The 23,506-nt window shown below is 35.8% G+C and overlaps 1 protein-coding gene across 1 annotated transcript in view; it reads left to right on the top strand.

Moving 5' to 3' along the window:
- Positions 1-23,506, top strand: part of ADAMTS20 (ADAM metallopeptidase with thrombospondin type 1 motif, 20) — a gene marked incomplete at both ends in the record, with an annotated part of 86,716 nt that overhangs the window by 31,880 nt on the left and 31,330 nt on the right. The window contains 15 exons of the mRNA XM_010011191.1: positions 8,255-8,400; positions 9,692-9,873; positions 9,970-10,106; positions 11,278-11,395; positions 14,559-14,654; positions 15,915-16,081; positions 16,191-16,320; positions 17,401-17,527; positions 18,206-18,416; positions 18,940-19,104; positions 19,774-19,938; positions 21,049-21,171; positions 22,287-22,394; positions 22,931-23,095; positions 23,320-23,506. The exon at positions 23,320-23,506 is cut by the window's right edge and continues 128 nt beyond it. Of these exons, the coding sequence (XP_010009493.1) occupies positions 8,255-8,400; positions 9,692-9,873; positions 9,970-10,106; positions 11,278-11,395; positions 14,559-14,654; positions 15,915-16,081; positions 16,191-16,320; positions 17,401-17,527; positions 18,206-18,416; positions 18,940-19,104; positions 19,774-19,938; positions 21,049-21,171; positions 22,287-22,394; positions 22,931-23,095; positions 23,320-23,506 (2,227 nt within the window). The remainder of the gene's footprint in view (positions 1-8,254; positions 8,401-9,691; positions 9,874-9,969; positions 10,107-11,277; positions 11,396-14,558; positions 14,655-15,914; positions 16,082-16,190; positions 16,321-17,400; positions 17,528-18,205; positions 18,417-18,939; positions 19,105-19,773; positions 19,939-21,048; positions 21,172-22,286; positions 22,395-22,930; positions 23,096-23,319) is intronic.

The following is a 23,506-nucleotide window of genomic DNA, read 5'->3' as shown; positions in this document are numbered from 1 at the left end:
ACTCAGTTATTACTGCATTTCCACCAATAACTTTTAAGCTTTACAGATTTATTTTTTTTCTGAATTTAATTAAGACAGTGGAAGTGAGAAGTTTGAAAATACTGTCTTAATGGATTACAATTTAGTGGGTAAACTGTCTCAAATGGTTTCTTTCTCTCAGGCAAGATGAGGAAGTTATTGGAAGGCTTCAGTGGAAGATTTGTTTGATTAATCCTATGCATGCAGCTGGTGTTTTAATGTTTAACCCATTTTTCAGTCAGTCACTTATCAGAAAGGAAGTTCATCTTTATATAAACTTCATGTGTAATCTTTAGTTCAGTTGACTCTAATTTGCCAACAGCAGAGTACTTCTTTTATATAAGAATACAAAAACCTATTTTATGCAATTACTGCAGTGAATCCAGTTTCCTCTAGGAAGTGAAGAGCTAATTACAGTCATTACCTCTGAAAGATGTAAGAAAGAACAGCAATTAATCTGACAAATTGTCATCTGTTCCTGTCTAAGAGACATCTCCTTTCAAGCGCAGTCAGCAAGTTTCTGTTGATGTTAGTGGGAATGAGACATAGAGACTAGTGATTGTAATTAAGATTTACTAGCAAACTAAGTAAATTTGTATTTGGCGTTTGTAGCATTTTTGCTGTGGTGAATATAGAAAAGATCCATTTAGGGCATTTGTAATTTTAGTATCAACTTTTTACGTTTATATTTGAAATGTGAGTTTATTTTCACAGTAATCTTCAGTTTTTCTTTAGGTCGTGTCTGATTAGTGGATCTTGCTCTATGGAGTGGTCTAACAGGCCTTGTATATTCCCTTCCCAAAAATACAAGAAGATAAAATCTAATAATATCAGAGAGTGAATGAGCAAACAGATTTTTTGTAGTGCCTACTCTTCCTAATGGAATATCCTCTTACCATATGCAATTTGTCAGCATGCATGCGTTTTGAAAGAGAATTCTATATGTCATGTGCACACACCTGTAGAGCTCAGTGACTTCTTTATGTGTGTGTGTATATATATATACACACATATATATGTCTCTGTGTGTGTCTTAGCAGTAGGTATGAGCAGCATTTTCTTAAAATGTTAAAAGGAAATGCAGCCTAACATTTCAGTGTCTTATAGAGAATAAAGAAAATATTTTGGGGGGAATTCGAACGTTTTACTTTTATTTGTATTTGCTTTCTAATCAAATCTCTTTGAGCTGATCAAACTGTACTTTGTTCATCTTGGAGTTAACTGCAAAAATGAATTATATTTGCTTGCTTGGCTTCTGCTGAAGTATCTGAAAATTTTTCTCATTCTCCTCTTTTTACACATTCTGAATGCTTAAGACTGACAGTAGCCTCTAAGTAGCAATTCTACTATGTCTGAGAACAGTTATTCACTCCATTGATATTCGTGCTGTGTCTCATTGCTTCCGGTGCTTTTTGTTTGCATATTTGGTTTCACAAAGATCTGTAGAAAGTCTAAGCTTCTGCCAGCTCTTCTAACAACACACAGACCTTCCCTGAAGCAGAGGATGCAGCCTTTAAATTCTTTGGCCTAATTGGTGCTTCAGGGACAAAGTGATAGTAAATATATCTACATATATCTAGAGATGTTGTACATAAACATTTACTAGTTTTGCAGTGGTGAATTTCTACAGAGCATAGGACTACTTGAAAGTGTTTCTAATGTTCTTTTGTGAGAGACATTATCAAATACAAAGGTATGCATTCCTGAATTATCTTCCTAAATACAATTATATGACATTACCACAATATACATTTTTTATTAAAATGTTATTTTTATTGTGTAATGAGGCACACTGGCATGAAAAATAGTAAATGGTTAGTGCTTTTTTGTGCCTTATCTCTGTAATCAAAGCTACCATGGGAGTATGTTCAGAATTAAGAACTATATGATTAGCCAAAGGTAGCCTGCTCACTGCATGCCACAGTGAATTTCATATACGTGGTTGTAATTTTAGTTGTGATGGTATAAACTGTATGTACAAATTTAAAACACCATAAATCATGAGAATAACAGTATTTATATGCTGTGGTGGGGACCAAGATAGCAGACGAGGCCCCTATGTATTACAAAATGTATGACAGTTATTTTGCATTAGGACAGCAACTGGACTGCTTTAATTGGCCTGGCTTCCTGATCTTAACCATTGTAATTCTAGTTACTGTCACATTCCAGCTAGGAGTTAATTTAATGGATGTTTAGGAAATGTGAACAACTCGAAGCAGATCATCTTGCTCCACTTCCTCTTAGATTTGCTTGTTGCATCCTAGTCAGAAATTTCTTTGTGCTTTGAAATTTCTGTGGACCAGCAGGCTCTTGGTATCATCTGCTTGGATTATGTTTTCAGTTGGTTTCTTTTCTTTTACTATCTCATTCTTTTATTTTTGGGGAGACTATTCTATTCAAGGGTGTCTGTAGTGAGGAATTTACTTGCGTTTATACACTGGGATAGTACAGCAGATTTCTCCTTACCTTGAGTGTAGGAATCTTAGGAAGTTTTGGTGTTGTTTTTTCCCTTTCTTTCTGAAATTCCAAAGTAGTGAGTTTGGAGAGTGATTCAGGTTTTGGCATGTTGGCATCTTTGTACAGATTTTAGAATACCCCACCCCCTTCCCCCGCAAAACCACAAACAAAACAGAAACAGATTCACTGATTTGGTCATAATTCTAAATCTACAGGGTACAAGTTTTCACAGTGTGGTTGATGTCATTCACAGAAAATATTTTAGGGGGGACCTAATTAAGAGAAGTAGTAAGCTAGTGGTTATTATGGAAAAGAAATATCTACACTATTATGTGTAACCAAATTGGTTACAAGCCAGCTGATACATAAACTCTCCTTACACATATCCATCAGAATCATGGCTTCTGTATAATGAAGTGATGCAGTTTTATCATTGTAGCTTATATGATATTCCAGTAACGGTTAACTCATCTGTTGGAATTGGTGATGTACAACTGAACCAAACAAGCCCAAAATCTCCAAAGAAGAATAGTCAGTAGAACCATCTGTCTTCTAGGAGGGGCATTCTCTGAACAAGTCTTTTTTGGCTGTGAAAAGAACAGTGAAAATACCCAATAAAATGCCTTTTTTTATAGAATTATTTTTTTTAGATACTTAAAAGGCTTGCACTTGGATCCTTCCTGGATTCCTGAGCAGTACACAGATATGCCTATATATCATTAATTCCTTGGACATTGGAAAGGAGAGGTAGGAAGTATCTATGTGGTTCTGACCCATACCTTTCAATGTCCTGGAGCTGTTCTTTACAATGGCAGTTTGCTACTTAAACATTGAAGAAACAAATAGCAGAAAAAGCTGTTTAACAGCAAGATACCACATGATACAAATAACAGTTTGATTGGAAAGCATGTGCCTTTGTTTGAGAAAAATGTTTCTTCTGTTCGCTGTGTAGATGTATTGTATATTGAGCTAGTGTCTCTAAAAATACCTGGAGTAGCCATTGAGTGAATTAAGATTTCGTCTTAGTCCCTTTATAGCCACATAAAGAGAGGGATACAGGGACAATTGAGAATGGGGATGCAGACCAACAAAACACTGCTTTGATCAGTAAAAGAAGTACCAGTCTGATTCCGAAGTAAGTTTGCTGTTCTTCAGTTGGTAGGTTACTACCACTGTATTGATTTCTATTAAAGTCGTTGCATTGGTTGACTACCTCATGAATGTAATATATGAAGATAGTTAATCTGAAAGCATAATACATTATATGTATATATATGTAAAGTAAGTATGAAAAATTTGTATGGATTTTAACAAAGTTGGGTGATAGGGGGATATACTCACCATCTGGGAAGCAACAGGAGATCTTTTGAACTGCAAAACCAGAGCAGAGTATATTTAAGGGCTCAAACTAAGAATTTTTGCTATAAACAGGGATTTTTTGTGAAATACTTTTCTGATGAGATGTGATTTCAGAAAGATTAAAAGTTTTCTGTGGGAATATTTCAAGGAAGTAATAAAGTATGTAGATTTTTTTTTTTCATGAAAAAATGAAAATGTTGAAAAAATTTTTACAATATTGTGGGTTTTGTGGGTAATGTCATCTGAGTACTAAATGTAGGCTTGTCTGATAATCTGTGCTGCAGGGACCTGAGATGCCATAGTTACAACTTGACTTAGACATTTCAGTAAGCTCTATTTCTTCTGTCTTGTATACTCATTTTACCAACCAGTCTATTTTTGCTGTTGTTATATGCTCAACACCCCACTTCTTGCCTAGGTTCTCCGATCAATGTGATTTCTTGACTATGTGTCTTGAAGGAAGAAGATAGAGAGCATAGGCGAAATATGCAGCAAAATGCTTCTTCACATCCACTTGCAAGAAATATGGTAGAGTGAGGTCTGTAGCAGTACATTCATTCAAGAGAATGAATGGAAACACCCAATAGGCATAAATACAGCCAGAAACAACAGCTCTGAGATTTGCGGAAGTTGGCGTTCATCTGAGTGGGTGTTATCATCTTTACTCCCTACTCATAGGGTTACGTGCTGAATCTTGTGCTGTGTAACTTCAGATTGATACTTCTTTCCCAGCTCTACATGATTGGAATCTACTTCGAGACAGTTTATGCTCAGACCTTAGCTACAGGCCGGATGCTTTATAGTGAACTGGTCTTGTGCTGCACCACTGTGTTTAGTTTTCACCTGTTGTCTGGCACCAGCTATGCCTGTTTTCCTTTCCCATATTCAGTCCACTACAACTTTCTTTTCCTATGCTATTCAGTGGCTCATAGTCATTCTCAGGGCAGGATAGCAGGAGTGAAGAAATTGTATTTTGTAGGGCAAAAAGAAATCAGAACAATAGAATAGGATATTTGGAAGGGAAAATACAGACTATTGTGTCCACTTCTGCAGTGCTGTCTCCTTTTTCACTTTCTCCTCATGCTTGTCTTCAGTGTTCAATCATCTTTCCTTTTGGAAGCACCAGCAGCTACCAGTAGCATCTGTGGAAACATACTGATGTCTGGAAAGAGATTAATAGTTTTTCCTCAGCCACCTTTCCTGCAATGCTACATGGGGCTCCAATGCATGAGTATGTCTGGAAAATATAGGCAGTAAGAGTGAACTTGGAGTCCTTTTCCCTCTGTGAGTCATACCAGCCTGCAATGAAGTACTTGATTTCAGAAGAGCTCTAGTCCTGTTCTACATCCATCTATCACTCTGCTTGATTCATAGAATTGTAGAATCATAGCCTGGCAATTAATACTTTAATAATTTCTTTCAAAATTGCTTTCCTGGGAATGTAACAAGTTCAATTAGCTATAAGGTAAGTTGGAAGTACCTGAAATCAGCTTATCAGATTATAGTTCAATTCATAGGTAAGAGTCAAACTGTTTATTATAAGCAGGTGGCTCATCAGTACAAACCTGGGTACCTGTAGGTTCATTGATCCCAAATTTGAACCATTAACCCTCCTTCTCATCTCTGAGGATATACTAATTACATGTGGATTTGGGTCAGATCCTTTTGATAGAAAACCAACTGTTGACCTTGACTAGAGCAGAGTTGCCATGTGCTGCAGTCAGTATGTTTGGAATTACGAGTGATACCCGCTTTGCATGATGCATACGTTATATATGCCATAACAAATGTGGGGAAAAAATTGTTAGCAATAATATTTAATTTTATAAAAGTTCTGTAAATCATAGTATTCTCTGTGAAGCAATGATTCAAGCAAGCATAGAGGAACATCTGGAATACGTCTGGTGCTGGAGTTTTCTGCTGTGACTTCATCATGTTGCTTCTGTAGGAATGCAGCAGAATAATAGCTGAGACAAGTTTGTTTAATAAGCTATAAAATCCCAGATGTGAACATGTGCTTTGCATTTTTATGGATCAAAATAATGCTGTTGTGGGTATATAATTTCATTTTACAACTCTGTCTTTTCCTGAAATCTCCCTCCAAGTTACTGTAAATGTTTTTGTGGATGGAAGAAGAACCTAAACTCTAGGTCACTGTCCCATATTTGGATGCAGTATTCATTTTGTGAAGGGGGACTTAGACTCTTTAGCCTATAGTAGTAAAAAAATACTTCCCAAGATGCTAATCACAGTTCTTGGAAAGGCACACCCTTAATGTTTCTTCATATTTATCTTATGACTGCACTATGTAAAAGTCTATGTCCTATTGCTAGGTACTAGATGATAGGTAATAGAAGGCGTGGGTACAAAGGTACCCTAAAGGCATCGTGAAAAAAGTAATAAATACTAACAGTAACCACTGCAGTAAGAAATCATATGCAGACATGCAGTGAAATAGTGGTGTCTCTTTGGTGTTAAGGCATTAGTCTTAGAATCAAGTGATGATCTGGCCGATTTGCTGGATCATTTAAATAGTGTATGACAAGATGATCTAGCTTTCATTCTGTGTTTGCTTTGAGCTTGAAAATCACCTTGAATGGTCATATTCTTAGAGGAAGACATTCAGGGCTTTAAAGATAGTACCCATGTGTAAGAGTCGGTGTGACGAAGAATTACACAGGCAGTCAATTTTATCACCAAGTTGGAATAGGAACTCGGGCAGAACTCAGAAAAGGAAAATATGATTCTGTGGCAAAGTCTTATTTTGAGAGCAAAACGATTGTTAGCACATGAGTGTAAATATCAATATTATAAAAGCATATACTAATTAGTAAAATGTTGCTTCTAGGAATTATGTGGTGATAAAAATCACTGAACAACATTTGAGTTTTGTGCTATTCAGGTATATTCAGAAAGACTGCACATGTAATTTCTGTGTTTTCATCAAAATCTATGTTAATTGATAGTTCCTACAATAAATTTGTAGCACTGTAGTAATCATTGAGAAATTCCATGTAACATTTAAGTTAGTTTTAGAAAGGGGTGGAATTCTTGAATTATTTTATTTTCTGTGTCTCAGAGATTCTTAAATAGATTTGTGTGCCAGAGACCTTAGTTACCAAAATCCTTCTGGACTTTAAGCTAATTCAAAGCTGTTTTGTGTCACAGTGAACAGAGGCAAAGCCTAAGCTTCAGAAATAACAAGCAGCTGAGTTGAAGTAATCTGTTCTGATGATTCTAGTGAGTGATCCATCTATGTATTGCAGGGAAAGATGGAATAAGGCACTCCCTGTCAATACAACTAGGAGAATCCATCCTGACAACAAACCTAATGATCAGTCTAATCCTGAGTCTGCAAACAGTCATCTAAAATAAAGAATTCTCTCTATTGTGTATGAGCACTGACCCCATGCAGCCAATTCTGCCCAGTGTCTTGTTTCCAGATGTGGGCAGTCTTTGATGCTTCAGAGGGTGTATGGAGTCAAGGACAAAGTTGAGGACACGTTATCCACATAGAACTCAGCAGGAGATGTAGTGCTGACATGATAGTATCTTGTAAATAGCCTGGTTTCTTATGTTAACTATTCCACTATATTGTGATCAAATATACCACTTGGGATTTTCTAAAGCATACAAGTGAATTAGAATTCCAGCTACCATAAGTCATCAATAGGATTAGTGCTGGTAATTCCTGCAGCTTCTTTGGAGAAAGTCACACATGCACCAATCATAAGATTCTCATTTAGACTTTTTAGTCATGTACTTTTTTGAGTAATCACTGAAGTGGATAAATATTTGCAGAGTCAGGGACTTCGACAGCAAATAATGAGAAGCAAGGGATTGATCACTTGATTCTTCTGGGAAAAAACAAAAATAAAAATAAAAAGCTAGTAATTACAGTTCCCATAAATAATACCAGTTTACAGATACGGGGTGGTGAAATCTCATAACTGACATGACCACAACAGAATAGTCTTACAATCTTTGTTGTCTTAATAGTGTAAATCCCAGCAGATGAAATTAAAACTGTACCTTTAAGTGAATTTTTAGGTAGTTTTTCATCAGGAATAAAATCTGAAGTAACAGAATAGACATTGCAATTTAGTATCTTGCTCTGAGAATTACGAAAACATCAGGAATTCAAGATCAGGATTTTGAGGTTCTTATATAGGCATTTGAATAAAGTGACAAGCCCCTAAAGATATATTCAGCATCCAGTAGCTTTCATAAAGAGCAAAGAACTCTAGACAGCATTTTTGAAAATGTGACTACTGGTTAGGATACCTTCAAGAAACTTGAACATGTCCAGACCGAGATTAAGAGCAGTGAGCTCTTAAATTTTGTTCTTTCTGTGCCTAAAATATACATTAAGCTTTTGCTTGACTCACCAAGTTTATTCTGTTTGTCAACTGTGCAGCACTGCCGCCATGGAATTTGTGTGAGCAAAGAAATGGAGACACGTCCTGTAGATGGAGAGTGGGGACCATGGGGACCTTATAGCTCATGTTCAAGAACTTGTGGAGGTGGAATCAAGAGCACCATCAGACTGTGTAATAGACCAGAGTATGTTCTTTTTGTTGTTTACATTAGTGCATAATGAAGATATTCTGACCTAACGGATTGGTTCAAAACAAAATGAAGGTATTATGTGTTGTGCAGATTAGTTCAAAGTGCCAATAAAAAATGCTTGTTTCAGCCGTGTCTGAGAAGAGAGATAAGTCTTCAGAGAACTTTCGGATTACTCTTGTCTCTCAACTATGTCATTCATATTTATAGGTATTTCTAAATTCTTACTTTGGCAGGGTCTTTTTTTCTATCGTTACTCTAAATGCTGAGTTTCTTTGAACATTGAGATGCTTTCTTTGGAGTCAAAGCTTCAAGAAGAAATACATACATTGCTTAGTAAAATTTTTAGTGAAACTCTTGCTTTGATTTAAGGCTTTTTCATCTTTATAATGAGAAGCTTCCATTGATTGAATAATTCAGTGTGGGTTTCATTCTTTGTAATAAGTCAATGAGAACTTAACTTCTCCAGAAGCAGAACCATAGCTGCAGCCTGGGTAGTTTCAGGGTTTTTCTAGGAAGTCATGCCATCTTGATAGTATCAGTAGGATAAATGAACCTCAATCAAACTACCCCAGGTTATTTTATTTTCTGATGAGTAAGAGGTGGTAGACTAGATTCCCATTAGATATGCCTCCATCAGTCTGTAGTAACTGTTATTATCAATATGCCTAATTTTTGGTTGGGTTGTTTTGTTTTGTTTTGTTTTTTTCCTCTCCAGGAACCGAAGTAATACTGAATTACTGTGTAGCAGAGTTTTGAAGAGTTAGGAAATGGATTTTAGACTTCACAGTAAATGGGAGGCTGTTTTCCACAATTTTCCCATTTTAGTTCTTTTGATCCTCAAACTGAAACTCATATTAGGACAACAGAAAAGAGTGTGTCAGCTCCTAACTCTGTCTTCTTTGTCTGTCACTCTGTAAAATCATATTTTCAAATTACTGAGGGAGGTGCTGCTTCTATAACAAAAGGGCTGTACTGTCAGCTAAATTGATAATATTACTTTTTTTCCCAGACAAAATAATTATGACTGTAGGAGAAATACAAATGTAATAGACATGAATAAACATCTTATTTACCTCAGCAGTAGTATTTTACGTGGACTTTTAATTTTCTTCACTTGGGTATAAATGTATACACAGTGCAATAGAAGATTAGAGTGTCTGTGGAGAAAGTCAGTAACAGATGGCAGAATGCTGTGTGAGATTTTCCCATTTAGATCAAGCTGCTTTCCATGGAAAACTGCAATTCTAGAAACTGAGTGTGTTTTACATTTACCTATTTTTGTCAGACCAAGAAGTGGAGGAAAGTACTGTGTTGGCCGTAGGATGAAGTTTCGATCGTGTAATACTGATTCATGCCCAAAAGGCAAAAAAGACTTCCGGGAGCAACAGTGCTCTGAATTTGATGGCAAACACTTTAATATCAACGGTCTTACATCTGCTGTTCGCTGGCTTCCAAAGTACAGTGGTAGTAAGTGATTATAAAGTTTTTCAATTAATGAAATAAAAATGTTACTTTAACTAAAGTCTTTAAACAGACAAGAAACCTGTTGGATTTTCTTTCCAGTTTCTATGAAAGATCGCTGTAAACTTTTTTGCCGAGTTTCTGGAACAACTTCCTACTATCAGCTGAAGGACAGAGTTGCTGATGGTACTCCCTGTGGAGCAGAAACCAATGACCTTTGTGTTCAAGGCTTATGCAGGGTATTTAAATCTAAACTTACTAATTTTTAAAATCAGTTTTAACAGATGGTAAATTAGATATTAAATATTCATCCAAATAACCATTACTGAAAATATGTAAAGCAAGATGTTTTGAATTTACTTAAGTTGATTTTAATCCCTACCAAATTAAAGATCTGGAAATGGAGGCAATTAAGTGAAGAACAAATGGTTGAATCTGAAAATCCACAGTCTTTCCTCTTTAAGCCTCATATGTAAGAGAGTTAATACTGTCCAAGTGAGCAGAGAGAAATTGATCTAATACTGGCGTAAAGGGAGGAAACATGCTGCGTGTTTGTTGCCATCATATTTCTGTGGTCGAAAAAAGCGTAAAATCTGAGGGCAGATAGATCATGTATTTATTATCTCATTGCAAAATCAGAAGGAACTGACCCTTGAAAGGGATCCTTTAAGCATTCTTTGCTTAATAGCAGTTATGGAAATGCCATAAGATTTTCTTGGGCGAAGCAAGGTGCTATGTTATAGCAACTCAAGATTTTTTTTTGTCAAGCTGAGGTTTTGCTGATTGCAGTGTAACTGAGTAAACTGGTGATGAGGAGAAAATGCAGCTTTTTTATAGCATTGAAGCAAGAGGAAAGAGGAGATACCAGAGAATTTTCCTGTTTATCATAATTAAAAACAAAAAGGTAGTTTAAGTAAAGATACATAAACAAAAATTGTACTGTGCTAATTTAACCAGCATAGTCTCAGTGTTTTTTTTGCTTTGCTTGTTTTGCAGTAATGACAGACTTTAAAAGAAATGATGACCATGCACACATACATACTGCTTTTAGGATTCCAAGACTTTTTAATATAAATATAACTTAAAATATATACACTAGGCTGATTTTTTTAAAAATACCAAATCTTTACATACTGTTATGTATTCTTTTACAGTTCTTGGGCATATTAAGTGTATTACGACTTTGACTACATTCTTAGTACAACAGCACTATTGTGTTTTGCCCTTACATCACAGCACCCAAAATAATAGAAGGCTTTTCATGAATTACCAAGGAAGATCAGATATATACAGTGAATAAAAATGTTTTTTGGGAGTGGGAAGCTTATGTTGATGGTTTTCATTGTTTTATTGAGCTGAGTGACACAGGGCTATTGTAATTTTTCATTCATTTATTTATTTATTTTGTAGCAAGCAGGCTGTGATCATGTTTTGAATTCCAAGGCAAGGAGAGACAAATGTGGAATCTGTGGTGGTGATAATTCTTCATGTAAGACTCTTGCAGGTACTTTCAACAGTGCTCGTTATGGTATGTTTGTTTGTTTTGTTTTGTTTTTATGCACATTTCAGTATGGCTTAGAAATTATGGTTTACGTTTGAGGAAGTGGAATTTCAATGTATGCTCTTGAGGGCTGCTGTCAATAAAGAATTTATCTGATTTTAAGTACCCTCTCACGGATGCAGAGGCAAACACTGTGACACATTAACCTATTTGAGGTGGAAAAAAAAAATCTGCTCTAAGGTCAAAACAAAAGACATGAATAAAAGATGCGATGAAAGTAGAAGTACTTTAAAAGGAGGAATGCTTCCTACTTCACATTCTCTTGTCTGAAACGATGCAGCTGAAGGAGTTATTCTAATGTCTCGTTTTGGTTGTGTAAAGAGATAGCAAGAAGGCTGTGCTGTGAGCAGCTGATGAGGTTCCTTTTTTCCTACAGTGAAAAAGATAGCCCGTGAAATGTGAGCCTTCTCTCAATGTGAGAGAGAAGCATGGGCAGCAGTGTTTATGTTCTTCCCTCCTCATTGGCATGTAGTGAATGAGAAACTTCTGAGTAATCCTGGTGATTCCTATTTCTTTGATTTAGTTTCTGTAATAGAGCTACTGATAGTTCTCTGTAGTCCTTTCTGGGTAGTATGGAGAGACTATGTATCGTATGTGACTAGCAGTGCAGTTGAGTGTAGAATGTAAGTACAAAAGTGTCTAGGTTAATAACAGGTTCCTAAAGGCTCCTTCATGCCACTTCACTGGTTGAAACCACAGGCAAAGTGAAAATGACACCTGGAGAGCTGCCAGGTAGGATCTTCATAGAACAAAGGAATTGTTGGTCAAACAGTTGGGGTTTTTTGACTGTCAGAGGGCTTGAGCCAAGCAAAAGTACCAAAAAACTTAAAAGTTGGATACATCTTCCCTTCCCACGCAAATACATGTGACTTTTTTGTGTCTGTCCCAAGAAGCTGGAAGAAGACACAATCAGCTATTAGCGGCTGTATTTCTGAACACGTGGTCAAAACACTAACAGAAAAGAATGTATGATTTTAATAATTCTGAGTAAAGGACTGTCAGTGTTTTTGTTTCCCACCACTGTGAAAGACCTTTATGCTTATGAATTTTACCACAAATACATTTCATGCAAGTGACTTACATGAAACTTCCATTTATACAAATATAGTTGAGAATGTTGCTCTCTGCACTGTCACAGAATTACTTGCTTCTTACTAAAGCTGGAGGGAAAAAAAAATGTTTAGGGATGAAGAAAACCTTGCTTTATTATTTTGGTTTTATACGTAGTTAAATGTTTTAAATTAAGTCCAATTGGAATTATAGCATATGAAAAATGATACTGAATTATACTACTGGACAGTATGTGTAACCTTTGGGATTATCACACAGGTGTGCAGCAGAGGCTGTAGTCAGCTGATCATAAAACTTCAGTGTCCATGTAAAGTTTATGACATCCCTAGGCTAATGACTGAAAACATTATCTGAGGAAATGTTATTTTGCAAAAGAGTTCTGAGTTAGAATCACAAGATAAGTATGCCAAAATCCATGCTCTTAATCTTATTTTTTTAACTTCATCTAGTCCCTTTCTATACTGACATGAGCCATTTTACTAAGGCAGCATTTGGAATTATACAATAGCAGCCTGTGGTACGTGCTTGTAATCATACAGTTATAATGTTGTAGTTCAATGCTTAAACAGTGGTGAAACAGTTATTAGAAATTCATTACAGTGAAATATTACTTTATTTTGCTCCCAGTTTAGGAAATGGTAACCTAATTATATAGACATCATTATTATTTGCCTATTATCATTGCTTAAAAATAGAGTAAGAGTTTCCTGGAAAGTGATCATTTTCAGTGCTTTATATTCTCCTGTGTATTACTGGCAATATGCTATGCAGTTTTGTTTATAGTTTCCTCCCATATTTTGTCTTCTGTCAATCTATTACCACAAGGTCTTCAATGTACAAGTTGAAGGGCTTTTTTGAGTGTGTTTTCTTTGCAATAAATCAGAAGATTGACCACTGTATTTATCTAGAGCATGCACTGTGTCAATATGCGATTGCAGTGCTGCCCCCAGCTGGTAAATGCGAGGGACCGGTGATTAGGTTAAGTGTTCATTTAAATACATGGCATTGATTTTATATATCAAAAGTCACTGGGAAGTTAATGAATTGTGAAGTTTGGCATAGTTTAACCCGAGATGGCAACTAAGCGCCACACAGCGGCTCACTTACTCTCCTCCGCTCCCGCAGGATAGGGGAGAGAATTGGAAGAGTAAAAGTGAGAAAACTTCTTCAATGAGGTAAAGACAGTTTAATAGGTAAAGCAAAAGCCCTACATGCAAGCAAAGCAAAACAAGGTATTCATTCACCACTTCCCATGGTGTTCAGCCACTGTAGTGATAGGACAAGGGGTAATGGGTTCAAATTTAAACAGGGGAAGTTCAGGTTACATATAAGGAAGAAGTTCTTTACAGTGGGGTTGGTGAGACACTGGAATGGGTTGCCCAAGGAAGTTGTGAATGCTCCATCCCTGGTGGTGTTCAAGGCCAGGTTGGGTGGGACCTTGAGTGACATGGTTTAGTGCGAGGCGTCCCTGCCAGGGGGTGGAACTAGACAATCTTAAGGTCCTTTCCAACCCAAACCATTCTGTGATCCTATGTGTAGTGGTTACTTGGGAAGATAAACGCCATCACTATGAACATCCCTTCCTTCTGTCTTCTCCCAGCTTTATATGGTGAGCATGACTTCATATGATATGGAACATCCCTTTGGTTAGTTGGGGTCAGCTGTCCCACCTGTGTCCCCTCCCAACATATTGTGCACCCCTTGCCTGCTTTCTGGAGTAGTGCTGCTCTCTAGAGACTTTTCTGAGTAGGTTCGATTCAAATTATTGGTGAAGAATTGAATTTACATTCCTGAACACAGGAATTAATTTTGATGAGTTACAAAAATAAAAGTTCAGTTAGCCAATTAAAAAATAAAACAAAACAAAATCCAACAAGAAAGACATTTAATATTCATGAAGATACTTCTGTTTCCTTTCCTAAAAGATGAGCACATTCAGCAGCAGTTCTCACCGGTGCTCTGTACGTTTTTGTGAATAAAACTAGTTAAACATAAGTTCAGATTTGCTAGTATTTGAGTATTTTCATATAGAATTAATTTGTGAATAATTATATTGCAGGTTACAATGTTGTAGTAAACATTCCCAAAGGAGCAACAAACATTGATATTCGGCAGCACAGCTACTCAGGGAAACCAGAAGATGATAACTACCTTGGTAAAAGCCTCCTGTGTATAACATTGATGGATAGATTTTATGCTCTTGCCAGAGCTCGTCTTTAGGCGTGTATTATCAGAAGTCTGATAAAGTCTTTAGAGCAAATATCTGATTACATTGTATCATCATTTGCCTGAGTCTCTCTGTAGATACTAGCTTTCAGAAAAATGAGATCTTGTTAGGTTTCTAATTTTTAAATGTGCGTGTGTTCATTTTTCAGACAATAGGAATTGTAGCACATTGCATGACTTTGTCAATTTTTTACTTTGTTGTGTCAATGTTAATTAAAACTCTAAAAGTGAAATCAGAAGTAATACAGGAATTTGTGGTGTTAAATCTTGGAAGCATACATGTTATTTATAAATGAAGCTGTCTGACCTTCAGCAAACTTACCAGTTTGTCTCCCATTTCTCTTTTTCTATCATGTCAGAGTATAAAGATCATGGTCACAGATTTGCAAGTGTGTGAGAGGAACAAAGAATTCATAAGCACATTGTACCAAAAAAATCTTGGTGCTTTATTTCACAGTACTTACATCTATAAGCGAATATTGGTGCATTTTTTCTTCTGTCTCTCTTTTCATTACTATCCTGTTCAACAAACCTCAGAGTTTTCCAAATGTTTTCCTTGCCCATTTGCCCTGTTGTTGCACATGCATCTCGTGGGACACAGAGACAACCCTCCCCCCCTGACACTAGCTACCATTTCAAATGTAGTGAAGCCTGATAACATTCCTTTACTAAAAATTTCACTTTATTTTTAGATTTCATTTTTACTTGTTATTCATCTTTGGTAATGTAAATTGGTCATTAAATTATTATTACAAATTATAAATAATTAATTTTTACTTTAAAATTTACTTTTAAAAGCCACTACATTAAAAATAGCTCTAGCAAATACAAGAATGTGGGCTGTAGAATAGTCCAGAAGTACAGATAATGACTGGCTCCTGCTACTGTAGGAGAACCCAGCTAAACTTAAAAGTTGACTGCATATGCAGTCAATCCTTCAAAAAAACAAATATTATTGAAGTAGTGTTGTTATTACAGAGAAATCCATGATAACTGCTCAGGTGAAAGTTACTGATGGTTATGATTGAATTCATGCATTAGAAACTGTTTGATACAACTTTAAAGTATTGTACGTGGACTAAAATAAAGCTAAGTGTTGATGAGAGTATCATCAACTAAGTATTAAGAGTTTTTATTGATAGAACCTTTTAATTAAATAGATGCTTTATTTTCAATATTTTACTTTTAGCTTTATCTGATATTCATGGAAATTTTCTCTTGAATGGAAATTTTGTTGTAAGCATGTCAAAAAGAGAAATCAATGTACAAGGAGCCATTTTTGAGTACAGTGGTTCAAACCATACGATAGAACGAATTAACAGCACTGACAGAGTTGAAGAAGAGCTAACCTTACAGGTGCGTGTTTACTTTTTTCATCAGTTTAAAACTTTGCTACATTATCATTCTCTTTATAGTTTTATGTTCATATTCACTGAAAAACAGCTATCATTTTATCTCAATTAAGGTTTTGTGTGTAGGGAATTTATACAACCCTGATGTGCGTTATTCCTTCAATATCCCAATAGAAGACAGAAGCGATCTGTATACGTGGGATCCTTACGGACCCTGGCAAGACTGCAGCAGGATGTGCCAAGGTACTGTGAATTTTTTTGTCACCAGACCCAAAGACCTGATGTTGTTTACAAAGAAGTTTCAAGTACTAGGATTTTTTTTCACCCGTACTTGTAAGGAAGAAACTCGGCACTGTCAGTAAACTTTAGGTGTGCAGAGCCTTTAAGGGCAGGAGCGGCCTCTGCTTTTGTTTTACTATTTTCAGCATTTATGCAGTGGAATTCTATATTCAAAACTGCATTTGTATTCCTTTCTTGTGTAGCTTTAGGAGTGGTTTATAATAAAACCCAGTTGAATCAAATCTAACGCATCTTTAGAAAGCACTATTGTAGTCCTACTAATATTTATTAGGCTTCCGTTATTCTATTTCCAGATGGCCACTGATTTGTCTAATATCTTTCATATATATTTATTTCTCATCTTTGGTTATCTGCTACTTGGAGTAAAACTATTTAAAGATATATTTTAAAATTTAGCTGTTATTCTATAGGCCATTCCAGTGTAGAAATAAAACTGCAATACGTATAGAATATGTATGAAGTGTGCATGCACAGATTTTGGATAGATACTCCTATTAGCAGGTACTAGAAGTGCTTATGGATTTGTAATGGTTTCTTCTGGTTCTGACTCAGGCTGTAGATGTGCTCTTGTGCTAGAGAAGCTCAGCATGTGTCAGCTGTGGTACTTTTCCCAGTACTCTATATCTTTTAGGTATCCTGTGATCCAATTTTCTTCTTAAAGAAAAGGATCACAACTTCTAAGTTACATGGTGCTTTGCAAATTTGACAATTAGGAAAGGACAGACATGATGCATTTGGAATACTTAACCTGATGAGTAAATGGACTCTTGCTCATTGCAGTTTTCTGGAAGATTATATCCTTGTGAGACCACTGTAGTAAAGCAGGGAGATGGCAGGGGTGACCAGGACAAGGTTATTCTCCACCCGGAACTGTAGTCAGCAGCATGTTTGTGTGGAATCTCCCGTATACAATGATTAGGTTGTATAATGGGGTAATTCTTAAAGGATGAATGGAATCTATTAGTATGAAAAGGCACTCTTATTTTAGCTCATTATTTGCTTTCTTTGGTTCCTTTTCTCAAGGTATTCGAAGAAGAAGAATGACATGCATACGTAAAAGTGATCATGTAGTAGTGTCTGATCAAAGATGTGAACTTATACCCACTGTACCAGATGTTTTTGAGGAGTGTAATACAGACTGTGAATTAAGGTAAAAAGAGGTTTTTAACTGGAGGAGCTATTGCGGTCTTAACATGTTTTTGTCGATAAGAGATTGAAACAAAGTAATACAGATTGCTTTATGTCCCGGCCCTCCATCCCTCTCTACCTCCCTCATCCCTCTCGTCTCTTCTTCCTTTCCTCAAATCTACTGATATAATGGGTTTATGCGTTATGATTCCACCTCTGAATCTAAGTAGAATCAGTGTGCTTTTCTGATTTGTTGGTAAAGTCTTTTGTTAGAATTATGAATCTGTTAAATATCCTGACTGAAAAACTTGTATTGCTGGGGCACTTTACATTTTTCACCAGAACTGTACCCACAACTGGATCTAATTTGAAGGAGACTTGTGTTTTTGCGCTCCAAGAAAGCCCATGCTGAAGTGATCAAAGGATGAACAGTTAGAATTACAGCTTATATTTTTCAAAGTCACCTAGGAGATTAAAAGTTCCTTTAAATTTAAGAAGATGTTTTTAAGCCAATGAGCCAAATTCTTTTGTATTGCTTTGAAAATTCCAGTCGTGAGATAGATTTTACAGTTTTGCCTGTTCCCTAAAATGCATATCTGTATTTACATGACAATTCCTAGTACATGCCCCAAGTGCTTTATTCACCGTGGTCTTATTTTTCAAAACACAGTTAGCTTTCTATAACAGTTTATTCTTGTAGGTGGCACAGTGTTGGCAAAAGCGACTGCACATCAAAATGTGGCCCAGGGTATCGGTCTATAGAGATCCACTGCATGAAGTACTCTGTTTCAAAAGGACTCAGTGCTCCGGTGGATGATAAGTACTGTGCTGATCAGCAGAAACCACCAACCAGAGAGCCCTGCCACGGTGACTGTATGTTAACAAGTTGGCACTACACAGAATGGTCAGAGGTACGAATTCAAAACCTTATAATTGTACCATTATAGTTCTGGTTAGTGTTCATATCCAATTTTTATTTCTATAACTTTTTTTATTAGTTTAAGTAACTAAAATAGTGTTTGGCAAGTGCAGAGTTACGGGAGGTGCTAAGCTAATACCAATCTTTGTATTTCAGCACCTTCATCATGTTTTTGTAAGAAACTGTAGCTAAATTGTTTGCAGCTTGGTTTTGGAAGTCAGCAGAGAAGATCTGGTAGTTAAAGGTGTTTATTTCATTTACAGTCTTAATTAAGTTCCGAGAGTATTTTGGAGAAAAGGAAAAAGTACTTTAATCTTCACTAATGAGTTTTGTCTTGGAACTACTAAACGAAGTGCCAAATTTATCTCGTGTGAACGTATTAGCAGTCTGCTGATTAAATGTAGGACACATTTGTCTAACACAATAATGTCTTCACTTTTAAGACTGATTATATATTGTGACCTGGTTTTATTGTATTATGTTTGCTGTTTCATAATACTGTCTGTATATCACAGTGTTCCAGGAGCTGTGAGAGAGGTGTCAGAACCAGAGAAGCTTTTTGCATGAACAATTTGGGTCGTCATCTTCCTGACAGAGAGTGCCAGGGACTTTCAAGGGTTGTAACACAGATCTGCAATGAATTCTTATGCCCAAGCTGGTCTGTTAGTGAGTGGAGTGAGGTAATGAACCATGTAAAGCTTAAGACACTTTTTGTCCTTCTCATCGATATTAAAATAATCAGCTTTAAGTGTTTGGGTTTTTTGTTTTGGCTGCTTTGAGGCACATGATAATAAAAATTCTGAAGTCCTAGGATTTGGCTGTTACACATCCCAGACATACAAATTAATGAGAACTTCCGAAAACCAGAGTTTATCTTTCTCTGAAATTTTGTTACAATAAGATGAGGAAAGCTTGGAGTTGGAGTAGAGTTGGATGAGAGAGATTTACTTAGAGTAAATCTCTCTACAGTAATATGCATACCTTCTTTTTTTATAAAGCAATGAGAACCATCCAATCAACTGGAGAACAGAATTCTATCTGGTTTATTATAGATTATACGGGTACAAAAGAATCATGGATAGTTTAAACTTTTTTCATTGTGAAAGCTGTGATGTGTGCACTCATATTTTAAACTTTAGAAACTCAATAGTGGTTCCTTTGTATTAGGATTTGGGTTGATGTTTACAGGAAATGGAGAGTTCATAAAGAACTAGTTTTGTTTGACGACTTAGATGCATGGAATATTTTTGTTACTTATGTGATCTTTAAAATCCAAAAGATTACTAAAAAAAAATGAAGCCAATGCAGATTCATGTCTTTACAAACTGATAGGTGTAATAATTTTACAGTGCCCTGTGACATGTGGCAAAGGAATGAAGCGTCGTCAAGTATGGTGCCAACTTAATGATGAACAACTGAGAGATGATTTCTGTAATCCAAATGATAGACCAGAACCAATAATACCGTGTGAACTTCATGAATGTGCATCTTGGCAAGTAGGGCCTTGGGGATCAGTGAGTACAGAAGGATTCCTGGCTTCTTGTTTTCTACTTCAGACTGAGTGATCACAAAACAATACCTTTTAAACACTTCAATTGTATCTTAAACCATTACTTTAGTTGAATTCACGCATTTGTTTGCTCCTATTGGCTATCTAAGCTATAATTTAGGAATACCCACATACAAGTTAAATGCCTAATATAATCATTGACCCTGAGCCTTACTGTCAAAGATACTTTTACATATTCATACAATATGAATGTATTACTTCTCCAGAGTAATGAAAATGTAGATAGCAAACCTCTTGGATGAATGAGACAGGTAAAAGACCAAATATTTATAGGACTATGGGCATATTTCAGTGATAGCATATACACTTCCATGATCTTAATTAAAGCTAATAGTAGCAGGCAGAAAGACTTAGTATTGTTGTTTTGTTTTGACCTTCAGTGGTAAAAGATCTGCTATCTTTTTATGTGAAAGTGCTGTTGAAAAATATGTTCCTGTGTATAATGATAACCCTGTAAAGGTATACCACAGTGGCTTCAAAATTCTGGAAAAAAGTAAACTGGTTTGTGAAGGAAACTTTTGTCACCAAATAGATGAGAATTAATTAAATTAATTAAGGTGCTCAATTTCCTGGAACTTTCATAAGATCAGGTTACTCATACAGACAGAAGTGTTGGATTATTCAGTGTTTCTTGGATGTCAGTGAGAATTCATTACTAAATATCAGCTGATTTTTCTTTTTTCATATAACCTGTTAGTAAAACACAGAATAAATATATATGGAAATTAAGTATATTTTTAACTTAACATTTCTTTTGTATAGAAATTTCTCATACGGTATTTTGTCACATTAGACATAATCATGCTGATGTCTAATAAAATGTAAAATTCCTTTTAAGTAATTTTTGATCCAGCAATAGCCAAAAGATTGTTGTGTTATGGACATGGTTTAAGCAACATATGGTCTGCAATGAAGAAAGTTAACACCATCCCAGTAGTCACTCCTGTTCATTCTAGAAAGAATTTTAAAATAAAAAATGAAATTAAAAATGAATTATTATTATAAATAGTTCATATATTATATTTAAAGTGTGTGAAATTACTGACTTTAACAGTGTGCTGTGACATGTGGACGTGGATACCAGATGCGTGCAGTCAAATGTGTTACTGGGACTTACGGAGTTATTTTGGATGATGATAGGGAATGTAATGCTGCTACTCGTCCTAGAGATAACCAAGTAAGTTAAAAAATACTTTTCTGTTGATAGTACTCTTTAATTAAAAGCATCTAAATACAAATATTGTATTGTATATAAGTAAGTATATTGAACTTGCAGGAAATGAGTTCTAAAATGAGGAAAAAAAATACTGAATCTATCTGCTTTTTTGTCCTGAATTTCAAATTTGACCTAGTGAATTAGGTAAAAGAAGAGTAATGTGGAGACTGAAGATTTGAAAATTTGTTATATGATTGAAAGGGTCCAAAGGCTTTTGATTATTTGGCAGGGGGGAAGCTCCAACATGTAGAATATTATAAGGAGACTGCCTGCCACAGTGGCTTAATAAGAGCACCTGACTGGCTTGGTATTCTCTAAAAGTCTGCTTGTGTATAGTTTTTCAAAGAATGACATGGTTACTTGAAAAGAGCTTCAAATGTTGGAATACTACTAATTAAAAAATGTATAGCCATTAATTATGATTCAGTATGGTGTTAATAGGATTCTTTACATCTCATTTATATCCAGCTAAGCTGGTAACCATGTACCTCCTTGTGGGCATACGCTGCTTCTTGTCTCAAGGAGAAGAAGAAAAAAAAAGATATCAAAATACAAAAGCCAAGCAATTGGTATAAACTTATTTCCACTTGCATGTGAAAACACTGGGTTTGAGTATGCTTTGTATTTTGAATTGCAGTACCTGTCTGGCTGTTGACTGAAACTGGGCAATTTTGTGTTCTCAGTAGCTGAAGGTGTAAAGAATGGGACAGCACAGCCACTGTCTTCAATCAGTTCTTCTGTACAGCATGTGGCTGTGAAACAGGAGACAGTAACGTCTATGCCTGTTGTCTCCAGCAAGCTGCCCAACACAGTTCTTTCTCAAAATGCAAATATGATTAGTTATTAATAATATACTTTTAACATCAAATACACTTTCTTTGCATCTTGATTTGAAGCAAAACAATTCAATAAAAAGCCTGTGAATAACACCAGGGATAAGTTAGAAGATGATATTTACTTGATAATTAATGCTGGCTTATTGTAATGGTAGGATCTATCTCTGTAGGAGCCATTTGCTTTGCATTTGGGTTTTCCAAAATGTTTATATTGAAAGACTTTTTTTCTCACCCTCACAGGAGTGTGAATTGCCCTCTTGCCCAGAAAATACAAAATTATGGACTACATCATCTCCTCTAGTTCATGTGGGGAAGGTGACCCAATGGAGATACGGATCATGGACCCCAGTATGTAATGTAGTAGCAGTCACATCTTACAGAGCAGTCCTCCATTCCTTTCCCCATTTTTTCATAAAGTGCTCCTTAATATATTTTTCAGACGGAACTCTGTTAGTGATAAATTTTAAAGGAATTCTGATATTTTTTGAAGAATATGCTTCTTAAGGATGAGCAAGACATTCTTGGCAAATTCTGTGTGCTTCAAATCTAGCCAGGGAAGAGAAGGAGGGTCAAAAAACAGGGAGCTGGGGTTCTGAGCAAAATATGTTTCATATGATTGAGAGTGTGCAAGGAAGTGGTTTTTTAAATCATTTATCTGAGTACAGAGAACATAATTCTAAAATAAGATTTAAATAATTTCTGTGAATAGCAATATTAAGCAGTTTGGGTCTTTATAGGTCTAGTTTTATATAATTTTTAAAATAAGGATTATAAAAAATGGTTTCTACACAAACTGTTTAATAGAAGAGTTTTTGATTTTGATAGTGTTGAAAATTAGTTTTTGGTCTCCTAAAGTGTGATGAGCTTGGATTGTTCTCTGACAGTGCTCTGCATCCTGTGGGAAGGGTGATCGTGCTCGCTATGTGAGTTGTAGAGATGCTCATGGAGGAATAGCAGATGAGTCTCTCTGTGCTCATTTACCACGACCAGCTGAAATTTCAAGCTGCTTTAGCCCATGTGGAGAGTGGCAAGTTGGAAATTGGTCCCCTGTAAGTATTAATAGTAATTTTTTATTTTTATTGTGTTTGTTTAGATTATTGGCCAAAGGTTCTGGTTAGATATTGGGACTTCATATTCTGTGCAAGTGTGATTGAAATTATATCCGTTGAAAAAAAACAAAATACGTGTTTCTTATTGTCAAAAGTCAATATACATGGTTTTGGTTATTAATTGCCAATATTCTGTCACAAATTTTGGGTTTGTTTTTGGTCAGTGCACAGTTACGTGTGATAGTGGAATAGTAACAAGACAAGTTATCTGTGTCAACTATCATCAACAAATCAGTGAGAATTACTGTGATCCTGAAAGCCGTCCTTCCAAAGACCAAGAATGTAACATGCCACCATGCCCACCAGTTTATCATCATATTCCAAAAACACATGACCATCCAAGCCATTTTC

This window comes from Nestor notabilis, unplaced genomic scaffold (assembly GCF_000696875.1).
Source record: "Nestor notabilis isolate BGI_N333 unplaced genomic scaffold, ASM69687v1 scaffold10993, whole genome shotgun sequence".
In the NCBI taxonomy this organism is placed as follows: Eukaryota; Metazoa; Chordata; class Aves; order Psittaciformes; family Psittacidae; genus Nestor; species Nestor notabilis.
The sequence above is the reverse complement of the archived record's forward strand: the minus strand, read 5'-3'. Positions and strand labels throughout refer to the sequence as shown.